Source organism: Pomacea canaliculata, linkage group LG5, assembly GCF_003073045.1.
Source record: "Pomacea canaliculata isolate SZHN2017 linkage group LG5, ASM307304v1, whole genome shotgun sequence".
NCBI lineage: Eukaryota > Metazoa > Mollusca > Gastropoda > Architaenioglossa > Ampullariidae > Pomacea > Pomacea canaliculata.
The window spans coordinates 10,988,632-11,002,691 of NC_037594.1; the positions used below are offsets into that span (position 1 = coordinate 10,988,632).

The 14,060-nt window shown below is 39.0% G+C and overlaps 2 protein-coding genes across 2 annotated transcripts in view; both read right to left on the reverse strand.

The window, feature by feature from the left end:
* Positions 1 to 468, reverse strand: part of LOC112564436 (involucrin-like) — a 28,317-nt gene extending 27,849 nt beyond the window's left edge. Inside the window, exon 1 of the mRNA XM_025239264.1 lies at positions 3 to 468. Coding sequence (XP_025095049.1) covers positions 3 to 407 — 405 coding nt within the window. The 5' untranslated portion in view covers positions 408 to 468. The remainder of the gene's footprint in view (positions 1 to 2) is intronic.
* LOC112564438 (protein lava lamp-like) lies at positions 449 to 13,297 on the reverse strand. Its single transcript, XM_025239266.1, is given in 9 exon segments — positions 449 to 3,494; positions 3,497 to 4,702; positions 4,705 to 6,580; positions 8,106 to 8,285; positions 8,494 to 8,544; positions 9,851 to 10,006; positions 10,676 to 10,720; positions 11,919 to 12,080; positions 12,673 to 13,297. Coding segments are annotated over 9 exon segments (6,747 nt in total). The 5' UTR covers positions 12,727 to 13,297; the 3' UTR covers positions 449 to 477.
* Between the last annotated feature and the right edge of the window lie 763 nt (positions 13,298 to 14,060).

Genomic DNA, 14,060 nt, shown 5'->3' on the forward strand with positions numbered 1-14,060 from the left:
ACTTGATTCTCCTTATGTAGCTGTTCAACAAGGCTCTCATCTGCTGCTTGGCTGGCAGTTCGTGAAGAGGCATCAGTCCAGTCTTCACTCAGCCCCTTTTCTGGTTGCTTTCCTTGGTACTCAGCTGTGTGTCTTTGGTGCTTCTTATTTTGTGCGAGACTCTTTTTCATTTGACGAACAGCTTTAATAAAAGCAATGTGATTTTCATGCTTAAGTGCCTCTACTTGCTGGTGACACTGCTGTTCCAATTGTGTTTGATACTCTATGCGCTCCACGTCATGCTGGTGGCGAAGCTCAACTTCTTGTGACCTCATCTTCTGAACCCACTTTTCCTCCAAATCATCGCGCATGCTTTCCAGGCGCCGATTTAGTTCTTTCTCTATGGTCTCTTTTGCAGTAGTTTCCATAAGTTCGGCAGTCTGCAAATTAGACTCTGCATGTTCATTCTTGATGGCTTTATCACCACTAATATTCAATTCATTGTTTTTTGCCCATGCTGCAGGCATTAGAAGCAAGGATTTTGAAAGAGTCATCAGGTGACCCATCTGTCTGTGTACAAGAATCCACACATTTTGACAGTTTCTTGCCAAGCATGGGAGCAGAAGGGCATGCATTGAGTGAAAAGGGCAAAAAGCTCTGGTCTGGAACCAAAAAATTAGAATATTCAGAGCTGGGCATGTCTTGGAGTGACTCTAGTTGGAAACTAGTCTCTTCAGCATCCTCAGCATCAAAGTCCACAGACTGTGACTGTATGTTTTCTTCTTCTGGCTCAAAACATCCTGCATTACTTGGTGTGGCTTTTGCTTCAGTGTTTCTTTCTTTCTGGTTCATGACTTCTGAAATTTCTGACCTGATGAGATTTTTACGGTAGTCAGAAGAAGTAAAAGGTAATGACTGCACGTCAGGCTCAAATCCTTCAGCAACAAACATGTTTGCTGACACCGACCGTATTCTTGGCCTGCCTCCAGGTCTTCCTACTGCATTTGTGTCAGCTTCTTCCACAAAATAGTCTGAGCTCTTTCTGGTCATTGTAGCAAGGTCAAGATACTTTGGATAATCAGGTTCAGGTTCAAACCTCTCTGGGGAGAAACAAACACTATCAAGTGTATGCATGAGCTCTTTAGGTCCTGGGGCACAACTGCTGTGATCTCCATCTTGAAGCTGGAAATTGTCAGGATTCTGATGTTCAGATTCTGCAACCAAGGCTTTGCATTCATACTCTGCCGTGGTACCTCCATCTGGTGAATCACGTCTTCCCTCATAGGTTAGCTCCCCACAAACTTTCCTGTCCTGGATGTCAGATAGTAGCTGCTTAGTTTTATGCTCAAGCCCAGTACACAGCAACTGCAACTCTTCATACTTCTCCTTCTCATTTTCAATATCTTGAGACAGATTCTTTATTTCTGTGTCTTTTCTGTCATTTTCCAAAGTCAAGATGCTGACCTTACTATGCAGTTGGGAAATTTCCTGTTCTCTCTCTGTCAATGTTTTTTGGAAAGCAACAACATTATCTTCTGGCAAAGTGATATCCACTTGCAGGTTGTCTCTATTACTGACTGCAGATGGTAATTCTATGCCAGCAGGCTGTGATGACAAAGAACCTAGGTGGCACTGGAGGACCTGAGAGTGGATTTCCATCTGACGACAGCGTTCCTGCAGGATACTCACTTCCTGGCACTGCTGGTACTTCAGAGCCTGAATCTCATGCCTGTGTGTGTCTTGCATAGCTTTAAGGTGTTCCTGCAGCTGCCTGATATCCTCAGCCATGTGGTCATTCACTTCTTCAAGATGATGAATTTCAGACTGATGAGTTTCCGTGAGAGATGAGGTGTTTTCTTCTGATTGAGTGTTCATCCTTGCAAGTTTGTCCTGTAGTTCCAAGATCTGTTTCTCCCGACTAAGACAAATGTCTTCCAGTTCACTGATTTTCTGTTGGAGTGAGTTCCTCTCAGTGCTGAAATCTCCCTCCATGGTCCACAATGAGCTTCTCATCCGATCTAATTCGCAGGTGGCAATAGAACATTTGTTTTCTAGCTCAAAGATATGTGTTTCAAGAGCCTGCTGCAGGTCTTGTTTTTCTTTCTGGTGATCCCTTCTCATTTCATCCATTTGCCGCCTTACCCTGCCCACTTCTGTCTCATGTATTCTTGCCATTTCATACAGGTCACTCATCTGCACCTCGAAGTTCTTCTCCCTTTCAGTCTTTTCCTGCTCAAACTTATTGAAAGCCTCTACCATAAGTGAATCTTGCTTGGCCAGGGCTTTTTCCAGGCTTTGGCAGTTTTCCTCCACCGTGGCCAGCTGAATTTCAAAAGAATGCTTTGTTTCCAAAATTTCTTTCTCGTGGGCTTCGATCATCTTGCTCATCTGCTCTTTCAAACGCAGCTGTTCTAATTCTGTAGACTGGAGGCTTACTTCAAGCTCTGCAATCTGACTGCTGTAGCTTTCCTTCAGGTTCATTTTCTCTGCGTCAAATGATGTTGAAGCATTCTCAAGGTGATGAACTTCTGCTGTGGTGATGGCAAGCCGATCCTCAAGATCAGATAGCTGAGATTCATACATTTCTCGTAACTGCCCCTGATCTCGATCCACATTGTGGGAGGCCTCCGCAAGGCGGCTCTGCAGCTGTTTGATGATAGTCTCCTGCTCTGCTGACCTCTGTGTCATATCCTCCATGCAGCAGTCAAAATTGTTCTTCAACAATTCCTTCTCTTCTTTTGTCTGCTCTAACTGCAGTTTAACTTCCTCCAGTTCTTCCTGCAGTGTCACAACAACAATGTTTTTCTGATCTATTTCTGCCTGAATTGTGGCAACCTCTTCTTGTGCTACTGCCATCTGTTGCTTCAGCTGCTCAGTAGAATCTTTCAGCTGGACATTTAGACCCAGGATTTCTGCTTCTTTGCATGCTACTTTGGCATGTAGTCCTTCTAGCTCAGCAGAAAACTCATGCTGTAAAGTGTTCTTTTGATGTTGCAGGGAATCCAAGTCCATTGCCATAGTTTCAAGCTCTTTAGACTTAATGGCCAAATCTCTCTGCAACTGTTCCAATTCATTTGTTCCGGATTCCAGTTGTTCTTTAAGCAAAATACAGTTTTCAACAAGCTGCTGTTTTTCTTGCTCAAACTTGCTACTTTTCTGCTCTAGTTCAAGTTTTAGCTCACCTGTCTCTGCATGCAGAGCATGACACTGTGCATGATACTCGTTCTGAATTTCTGCTGCTTCTTTCTCTAACTCGCTAATTTGCAGTATCAGCTCATCCTTCTCTTTATTCAGGTTGATTACAGAAGCAGACTGTGACTCAAACATGTTCTTTTGGTGGCACAAGTCCTCCTTGAGTGCCTGGAGCTCCACATCTTTGGTAAGCAGCTTGCTTCTGATGTTGTCCATCTCAACCCGTGCACTCTCTTGTTCAGCCCTAGTTTGCTCTGCCATCCTCTGAGCCTCATTCTTCACTTCCTCTAGTTGGTGGTTTAGTGAATTGTTTTCAGCAACCATTTCTTCCTCTTTGCTCTGAACATTTCAGCCTGGTCTGCTAAGCTGACAGTTCTTGAATCTCTCTCTTCTCTAGCACTAATCAGGTCCTGTACTATCTGATTCATTTTTGACTCCAAAGCTTCTATCTCTCGTTGCTTGTTCTGGAGGATATCATATTTATCCTGCTCGGAGATTGCCAGCTGCTGAGTAATCTTATCAAGTTCCCAGTTCAGCTTGTAAACTGTTTCTTGGTGTGTCTCAGCATTGGCTTCCAGCTGCTGTAAGATATCTTTCTGGTGGTTGGAAAGGGCCTCTTTCTCCTTCAAAATCTGATGCACAGCTTTAAGACTCCTTGAGAGTACTGACTCTCTGGAAAGGCTGTGCATTTCCATGGTTTCCCATTCTGACATAAGAACTGAAAGCTCCAATTCCTTCTGCTTCAGAACTGTATGCAAATGCCAATTATTGGCAGCTGCTGATTGGCTGGAGTTCGAATGTTCATGAAGTCTCTGGTTCTCTGCCACCAGTATTTGTATCTGTTGATCTCGCTGCTCCAACTGTTCTAGTGAGTTCTTACTCTCTGAGTCTGCATCTAACTTTCTGGTTGAAGGATCTCGCTGTGCTGACAGAACTTCAGAACATGCTGGCATATTACCTTCAAGTTGTTTCTGGCCCATTGGCAACTGATTGTTCAATTCTGACTGAATGGACTCCCAATCAGCAGTGACTTTTTCCTCAGTTGAGGAAGTTTGTAAGAGGTCTTCAGTCTTTTCTTCTAATCTGGCCATATTGGTGCTCTGTTTCTGCCACAAAGCTGCCAACTCTTGACTGATTTTTTCTTTTTCAGAGATCACAGATGACAGCTCCTCTGATTTATGCTCCAGCTGCTGCCTGAGATCTTGCAACTGTGTGCTTTCTTGCATCCAAGGCAATTCTTTATCTTTAGCAAGCTTTTCATTCTCTACAGTCAGCAGAAGCAACTCCTGTGTCTTTTGCTCTAGCTGCTCACTAAACTTGCTGCGTTCCCTTGCAATTTCTTCTTCAGCACAAGACAGCTGCTCTGAAAGCTGTTTTTTTGTCAACTCAGCCTGCATGAGTTCCTGCAACTTCATTTCCAGTTGCTGCTGAACTGTGGTCTGTTTGTCCAATACAGCTGCTAGTTCCAAGACAATGTGGTTTTTCGATGAAGACAGGTTCACCAGGTCTTCTGTCTTTTGCTTTAGGTTCTCTCAAGTCTGGAAATTTCATCACCATGAGATACTACCAGCTGGTCCCTCTCTGACTGAAGATATTGGTTTTGCTGAAGGATTTCTGCATGTTGTAACTCCAAAACCCTCAGTGCTTGCTGTTGTTGCACTCTAGCATCTTCCGCAGCAGCTGTAATGTTTATCTTTTCTAAAGTAGCTGTTTGGAGTTCCTCAGCCTTCTGCTGTAGGTCTTTAAGGAGCTGATCTTTTTCTGTTTCCCATTCACTCTTAAGCTGAGCCATCTTGCATTCACTGGCCATAATCTGACTTTTTGCAGCTTCCAGTTCAGCTCGCACAGCATCAAACTTGTCCTGTAGCTCTATGTTAGCACTCTCTGATTCCTTCAATGCCTCTTTGAAGTTTGACAGCTCAGAGTTGAGTGAACCGATGCATGATTCCAGCTTCCGCACATGAGTATCTGAACTGTATGTCTGCTTTTCTACAATTTCTGACTGCTGATACATCTGTTGCACCAATTCTTCCTTCTCCTTCATGGTAGCTGTTAGCTGTGACTGAAGGTTTTCCACTTGATAGTTCTTCTCCTGCACTTGCAATGTCCAATCCTCTATAGTATCCTGCAAGTGGTCCACTTGTGACAATAGGTCTCTTATGGTGGACTCTTGCTGTTCATGCTTTTGCTTCAGATCCTGAAAGTTAGACAAGTCCATCTGTAGCTGAGCATTCTGTTGGAGGAGTGTAGCAAACTGTGTTTCAAGGTTACTATAGGATTTCTGCAGCATTGCCAAGTGCTCGGCTTCACTGCCAACAAACTCTGAGCTATCATTTGTTCTGTCACCACTCTTTACTGCATCCCATTTTTCAGGACCTGTATTTTCTGCCATGGTTATGCTTGTAGAAAGTTCTTGCTTCAGAATAAGGATCTCTTCTTCCAAAGAAATTATCTTGATCTTGTACTGCGAATTTTCTGCTTGTAACAAGTGAATCTCCTTTTCACAGCCTCCCACTGTTTCTGCATGCTTCCCCTGTTCCTCAGTATATTTCATCTGTAGCTCTTCAAGCTGTTCCTGCAACTCAACTACCTGCACTTTGTGGAAGGCATTTTCTGCTTCCGCTGCTTGCAGCTGGGATGTAAGGGCCAGGATTTCATTTTGTTGGGAGTTAATCTTGTTTTTAAGATCTGGCATATCACCTGTTGACTGGATAATGTTCTCAGCCAGAAGCATCTCCAGTTCAGCATTTCTCTGGTTCAAGTGATCAATATATATTCTGTGGTCTCTGCTCAAGTCAGAAATCTCTCTTTCTAGTTCCACGACCCTTTCACTAGTGTCATTATACTCCAGGTCATGATCCTGGATAGTCTGAATGATGGCTGGATGCTCCTGCACTTTGTCGTCCAGATCAGACAATCTGGCAAATGCTCTATCTCCATCTACCAGCCTATCTAGCTCCCTCTCTAGACATGCAATTTTCTCCAATCCTTCTTTATTTTCTTCCTTCAAACATGCACAGAGTGCTTCAGCTTTTCTGAGCTGCTCCTGCAGCTCAGCCATTTCCCTGAAAGTCTCATCTTGTTGATTTGTAAGCACATCCAGTTCCTGCTCCAAAAGACAGACCCTGTTGGCATCAGCCTGGGCTGTGTCCGACATCATCTGTCGGGCCTCTGCTTCCCGAGCTGCTTGCTCCTGAAGCTCCTTCACAAGGCTCATTAACTCACACTCATGGGTTTTTAATGTCAAGAGGTCTGCTGATTTTTCAGACAGGTTTTGTGACAGATGACGTAAAAGGTCATTCTTTTCGGTGATCTTTACCCGCAAATTTAAGATCTGTTCTTTCGCCTCCTGTAGAGCTTGCACTGAAGCCTGACACATGGCTTCCTGGTTTCTTAAGGTCTCACCAGCCTAAAAAAAAACAAAAACATTTCTGAGATTTAAATCTTTTGTAAATTTCAGATTTAAATAAAAGTGAAACAAGATGCATTAGAAAAAACTATATGTACTTTTATAACAAAATTTATGACAGTCACTGAATAAAAATTAATGACAGCCAATATCAGATTAAAGTTGTTACTAAAAACAATGTATAACACTTAGATTCTATCACCTGTAACTGTAATTCATCTAGTTTAGATTACTTTTTAAGAATACAATCACCTTTATCAAAGCTGGAAATTGTCCAACAAAGTTGATAACACTAAATGGTCTATTAAGGAAAATTTTACTTTTCTATCTTTTTTTTTCCAGAAGAGGTTAATTTGTTTTTCATGGATAGTTAATGAGCAGCTAGAAACTATCTGTTAAGCCCATGGTGAACACTGTTTTGTTATAAATGTTGATCTTTGCACAATTTACTTGGATTTCCTCACCGACCTTATTCAGGTCTTTATTTTTTTTTTTGTTATGCTTTTGTGACCAGAAATATACAACTGGAACTTTAGTCTTGTTTACACATATTAATTAGCCTATGACAAACTTGGTTTTGCTGAAAGTAAAAGTTTCCAAGAGCCTATTGACAGTATTAAGTGAGGACTTGTCAGCACTTAGTTTGTCTGCGATTAAGGAGATAGTCCTTTTATTCAGAAGCTGTGAGTAAGAAGTAAAAAGATTTATTCAGATTATATGGTAACATCCTCATAGCCACAGAACTATTTGTTCTCACTTTCCTGTACAAGAAAAACTGAAGGCTTGGATAAAATGAACGTGTCAGTGAAAAAACTAGCAATCAACAACAAATCACCTGCTAAAGTTTTGCTCAAGCAGTCTTTGCTTAGGATTTCATAGTAAGGTGCAGAATGTTACTGAACTCCTGTTTATTTTCTCCATTCATGTTACTGTTGGCTCAAAATAATAATAATTAAAAAAAATTAAACAAATCAGGCTGATAAAATTCCAACTGTCCACTATGCAGAACAAATTTGGACAATGTTGGAGAGAATATCCCATGTGAAAGTGAAGAACAAAGAAAGGGAGGGAGTTAAGGAGAAAGGGAGGGAGTTAAGGAGGGGAAAGGCAGTGAGAAAGCAAGTCACATGGTGGCTTCAATCAAATCATGCCTTCACTGTTGATCATGGGCTTTTAAATGTCAAGTTTTGGAAACAGCATCAAGAGTATGATTGTTCCACTAATTTGCTACCCTGCACAAAAATAAGCTCGACTCAAATGGCGGGAAAGATTGAAAGTGAACAGTTGAAATAGCATAAATCAACAGAGGTGAAGTCAAGTACTATGGTCCATTGATGGTAATGATTAAAATAGATACACTAATGAGAGCAAACTGAGTGCTTAATACGTACCACTAACTTTCTGTATCACTACATAATTCTCTAAAGTAGTTCTGTCAGCATGAAAGCCTTATCAGAGAATGTTCTTTACATCAATAGACGGTTTGAATGAAATGAAAAAGTGTAACCAATGATAAAAACTATACCTTTGACAGCTGATGTTGTAGAACTGAAACCTCATGTGACAGAAGCTGGGCTTCTTGCATGTAATCAGGAGTATCGGTGCAGACTATATCACTTCCTTGAGTAGTCTTCCATTGCAGATGGCTAGTCAGCTGGCAGATGATCTTATCACGCTGTATCAAGGCTTCTTTCAGCTCAGTCACCTGATATATTATTTGAAGCTCATTTTTAAACTTCAGTTAAGATTTTATTATGATGTTAAAGTCTACAGTGCTAATTTCAAAATAATATCTATCTAGTTAAGTTAAATAATTCTTTAAATATTACATGCTCTCAGCCCAAAGTAAAAACTGGGTAGTGCTTAAAAATGGTTTATTTTAGTTGCTACTTAGATTAAAAATGAATACTTACAGAACCCCTTAATTCACATCCACCCTTAAGGTAACCACTGTCATCTTCATTCTGCAAAGAAAGACACTAACCAGTCAAACAGATTTAAAAAAACAAGCAAAGGAGACAATGATTAATGAAGAAAAGATTACTATGTTACTACATAATATTTCATGTTGATAAAAAAGTGATGCTTTGAAAAATAATAATCATAATCATTCTTATGTTATCTGGTTCTAGTTCCCAGAAGCTACTCACTGTGCAAGATACACACAAATACATGCAGATACTAGGATTATCAGGTAATGCTACAGGATTGATTCGTGCTTGAATGTTATTTCCATATTTAGATTACTTTCATTAAAACTTTTTTAATACCTGTTTTAATTTGTATACTGCTGTTTACTCAAATCATTTGAACTGTGACAAGAGCATTAAGCGCAAAAGGTTAATGTGTAATGTTACAACCTGAGATACAGAAACATGAAAACAAAATAGCTGTATTTTAGGATCATAACTTTCCTGTTAGGCATAAACACAATGGCTATAAAGAAAGACCTGGTCCCCACTTTGGCCTTTGATGTACTTATGATATAAAGCAAAATTACATTTTTTATTATTACATGGACATATTTTTGAGGTTCTTTTAAACCTAGTTATAGGTAAATAGAAATACTTTACTGGCAGCCTTAGCAGACCTGACTTTCACACTGCTAATAGTTTTCACTATTTTATTGGAGTAGAGATTCAGAATGGAAACCAGAGATGACGAGAGTTTGTTTTCTGTCAGTAAGATAGGACTACAAGAAAGAAAGTGCTTGATTATCATTAAGATTTCCTTAATGACTAAAGTGTAGATGCACCTGTGTGGCTGCAAACCACTAATAAGGTCCTCTTATAGAGGGAAAGAACGATATCTTTAGTAGCAAATGAGACTTGCTAACTGCTGACTGGTTCAGGGTGACAAATATCAACCACATTATTTGCGAAATGCCCACTCTTGCAATTGTAATTCAAGGTGTACACATACAAGCACTCATGTAAAAGAATGCTCACTCACTCACATACAAAAATATTTATGTTAAAAATGAAGACAAGAATGTGTACATATCCTACCCCTAACAGGTACAGGGAGGTCAAGGCTATGGCAAGAAAAAAGATGGGATTTGAGATTTTCAAAGAAGGAAGAGTGGTTTTTTGGAAAATGGAAGGGTAATGTACTGTAGGTGGGAGGGCCAGAAAAAAAGAAAAAAAAAAGGATGAAGATGAAAGAGATGCAGGTGGCATGTAGATCTGAGGTGAAGTGACTAGGTAAGCAGGGAACAGAGCCATTTGGCACATACATGTTCCTTAACAAAGCTATGAACTGTTTTCTTACTTTATTACTCATTGTATTGGCATAAGACTGCATTTCCATGACCATCCTATCCAAGGCAATCTGTTTTCCCTCTAAAGCTTCTTCCAGTTCTGCAATACGCTGTGTTGCTGATGCCAACTTAGTTTGATAGTACACTGATGAGTGGAGTTCCGATTCCTGATTAGTGACAAATGTTGAAACTATATAGGTTACTTGGAAAGTTTATGTGTAGTCAAATAAATAACAGATACCAAGCTGAAGATCAGATGAACTCTTAAAAATATTTGTTTTGCAAAGAGTTGTTCCCGAGTCATAATGTGCAAATGTTTCTTTTTAATATTAACTATTACTCAACCACATCAAATTACGGCAAGCAATGATTAATAATTCTTAACTAAAAGAATTGTCGTCTGGGCATGCTACCTGCAATTTAAAAACAGTAAGTCATGCAGAAATATAGCATGTTAGTTAAACATTATATGCATATTAAATCAGTAACTTTGTTGATTTTATTTTTTAAGATCTTTGTGAAGAAGTAAAATTATTTCTTTATTTTCATGAGCAGGATCCCTCATGAAGATACTGTTCTGGCAAAAAAAGTTTGTGTAAGTTTCAATGGATTCTAAAATAAAGGAAATCATACACTACAATTGCATGATTTTCTTGTATTATGCCTTTATAAAATATCTTTTCTTTATGAAAGATTTATTTTATATCAAATTTCTGATTTTTGCAAGACTCGATGAGTTTATTAGGGACATTCAACAGCCTGTGAAAATTACTTTAGCTCTTCTAAACAGAATCAATTCAAATGCATATGCTTATAAATAAAACTATTGAACCCACCTCTGCTGACCATTCATCACCACTGGTCAGTGAAAACTGGTCACTCTGAAACAATTTAGCATGCAAGCTTCAACTAAGATCAAACATAACCATGAGTTATTGTGTTAGTGGCTAAATATAAATGCAAACTGAAGACCACGTGGATTAAATTTTAGCCAGCATGCTCGTCGACCAACATTCCAATTAAACTTAAGGCAGATTTTATCATTCATTGCTGGAAAATATTGACAGAATTCCACTGCAAGTGTCTATGTAATGACTACAAGGGCACAAGTGCAATGTGAATTAATTGATTTAACACACATGGGGCGATTGGTGGAACAGTGACTAAAGTGCCTGCTGTCACGACAGTGAGATTATGATGTCATGAGTTTGCATCATGGCTCTGACATATTTTTTCTCTAGATCTCACATGTTGACATGGTAGATCATAGGTGGTTTTATCTGGTTCCTTCCACCTTGTGGGGGTGTGTTTGTGAGAGGGCTAGCAAGTAGGGTAGTTTTGATTTAAACGATGAATTCAAATACATTTGATAGTATGATACTGGTAGTGTGTGCTCATGCAACTTCATGCATGTAAAATGCCTTCAGCCTCCCTTCATACATGTGTCTTATAAATGAATAAGAGTATGGTGATATTTGTATGTGTCTTGATATGTGATCACATCTGCAGTCTAATCCCCTCAAAATTTGCCAGGAATGTTTAATACAAAGGTCATAGATTAAGTTTGGTAGGTTTACGCTATTTAAAGCATGTTTATTACATGTTAATTAGTGTAACACAGTAATTAGTACAAAATGTGATTAAGGTATTTTTCTCTACATGCTGCCACTTTACTATATGAAAGACTTATAGCTCTGTTTGATTGGTTATAGCTAAGTGAAATAGAGCATGCTTGGTTTCTGTTCTCACCATACTCTATATAAAACAGATAAATGCAATAATTTTGTGACTTTATGAATATAGTTAACAAATAAAAATAAAGAAAAAAGTAATATTTATGATAATTTCATATATAAACAGAACAGAAAGAAAATAAAATAAAGTCCCCACAATCTGATGCTTGGTTTAAAATGTTGTTAATCCATATATAACATGTTAGCAAATACTTGATAGAACTAGTGTTATTGTTGATCACACCAAAAATAAATTACCTTCTTTAATACAATTAGCATGCTGTGAAGACAATAAACACAAACATCAAAATAAATTTAGAATTCATCAACAAAGGTAAAAGCTTACTTCTTCTGTGATAGAATTTGAGTCATTTGTTGCAGACAAAACTTCTGACACGGCTGCTTCTGGACTGCCATTACTTTGATGCTGAATTGAGCAAGTTTTGTCTCCCTCTCCACCATCCCACTGTGTCCTTCTACGAGCTCGCTTTTTGCGGAAAGCTGCCAACTTTATAACAACAAAAGTGGAATAATAAAGCAAAACAGATTAATAAATATCTCATGTTAGGAACAGTTATTATTGCTACCTGAAAAGATTTTAGTAGTAAACATCATGCTTAAGACATCATCCTACATTATCACAACTATGCACTGTTTAATCTCACGAAGAAAGGCTATACATAAAGCTCTGAAACATGCTGCATGTTAAACTTGCACGCTTCCCCCCCCCTCTTTTTTTTGCCTTAGTGTAAGGATACAGGGAGAAATGCCACTTTTTTTTTTTATTCCTTACATATGACTTGTATTTTCTGTTGCATAGAGAGGAAAACATCCAGCAAACCGAAAGAACACTGACATAAAATTGATATTTTTCTCTTCAGGTAAAAGAAATTAACATGATCATATTACTAAAATCAACCTGAAAGTTCTGCAATAACACCAGAAATGGAGAAAAAGCATTATTTAGCTGTCAGGCGAGAAAACTCGCAAAACTGACACGTAGACGCCGAAACTTCGCCAGTTTGTCAATATTGCAACATAAGAATTTTAACTTATCTAAAAAATAATTTCTACCTATGCAACATAGAAAATGGTACTACCTTTTCTCTTCCAGCTGCAAGTTTCTTTTTACGCTCTTCTTCTGTCAGTTCCATTTTACCAGGGATTCACAACTATACAAACAAAGTGGCGGCCATCGCTCATAATAATGGCGCTTAGGAGCTGCACAAATCCCTGACGTTGGCAGTTACTTCCCTTGAGTGGTCTCGTGCCTTCGCGCAGTCTCCAGCCTGCGAATAATTTTACAAATGTTTATGTACATGCTGTCCACAGTTTTTTGTTTCAACTACGGAAAATAAATGATTGTCTAGCTTGACGACAGCTCAGTCCGCTAGTCCCTTAAGAAAAAGTGCCTCAGATGTTGCCTTGTCAAAAATGTGTTCAGTTTTCATACGGACATAACATGCAATTAGAGAATTCCGTTAGCAAATGCACCTTTTTGTTCTGTCCATTAAAAAACAAAATCTCATCGAAAGAGTGAAGTGGTATCTGCTCCGAGTTTTCTGCAGTAGATAGCACATTATAGTCTTCCGTCTGGCCGTCCCACGAATCCTTTTTCGGGTCTACTTAAATGTCATTGGTGCTCTCGACGTTCTGTCTTCATTTCCAGCTCTCCCCAAGCTTGGCCCAATCTTGGCCGAATCTTGCGTGTTTACTTGTAATTAAGTAAGTCAGCTTTAAGACATTTTCTTCATCATAAGTTTCTTCGATATGTGGTGTACTTATGTACACATGTAAATGATGATTAAAAAAAAAATGTGTATTGAATTTGAAACTTTCATTGTGAACAGCGCATGTCTTTGACATTTATCATTGTTATTACTTAATTAATGTTGACATATTACACACACTCACACACCTGACTCACGTCTAATACAATAAACAGTTGCACGCACATTTCGATCGTCTAGTAAGGCGAGTTAATACTTTCTGCTTATATAGCGATCGGAGAGTCTTTTTCACAACAAATCTGGAATACTGCACGTGGCCGCGGATCTTGCGATTGTAAATAGGTAAACGAGCGACGAACGAACGCATGCCTGTCGTAATAACTGACTTTGAAGGATGTAGATGATATTCCACATATCTGGGATAGTAGAGGTGATATACGCTATTGTTAACTCGAGCAATGTCATGCGCTAATTAATTATCTTTAACACAGTTTGAAACATACTGCGGACTAAAACACACACACACACAAAGGAGAGATAAGATAATTAAATACCTTAATGACAACCGAGAGTATATACCATGAGTTTCTGAGCTAGTATTCGCTGTCCAGGGAAAAATGGAGGAGAAGATGATATCATCATCATCTGAAATGAGCACCATTGAGAAATAGTGTTTGCTGTCATTAATGACATCGTGTAGGATCTCTGATCACACTAAAAGGCAAACAAAAGTAGCTTATTAGAGAGTGACCGTGACT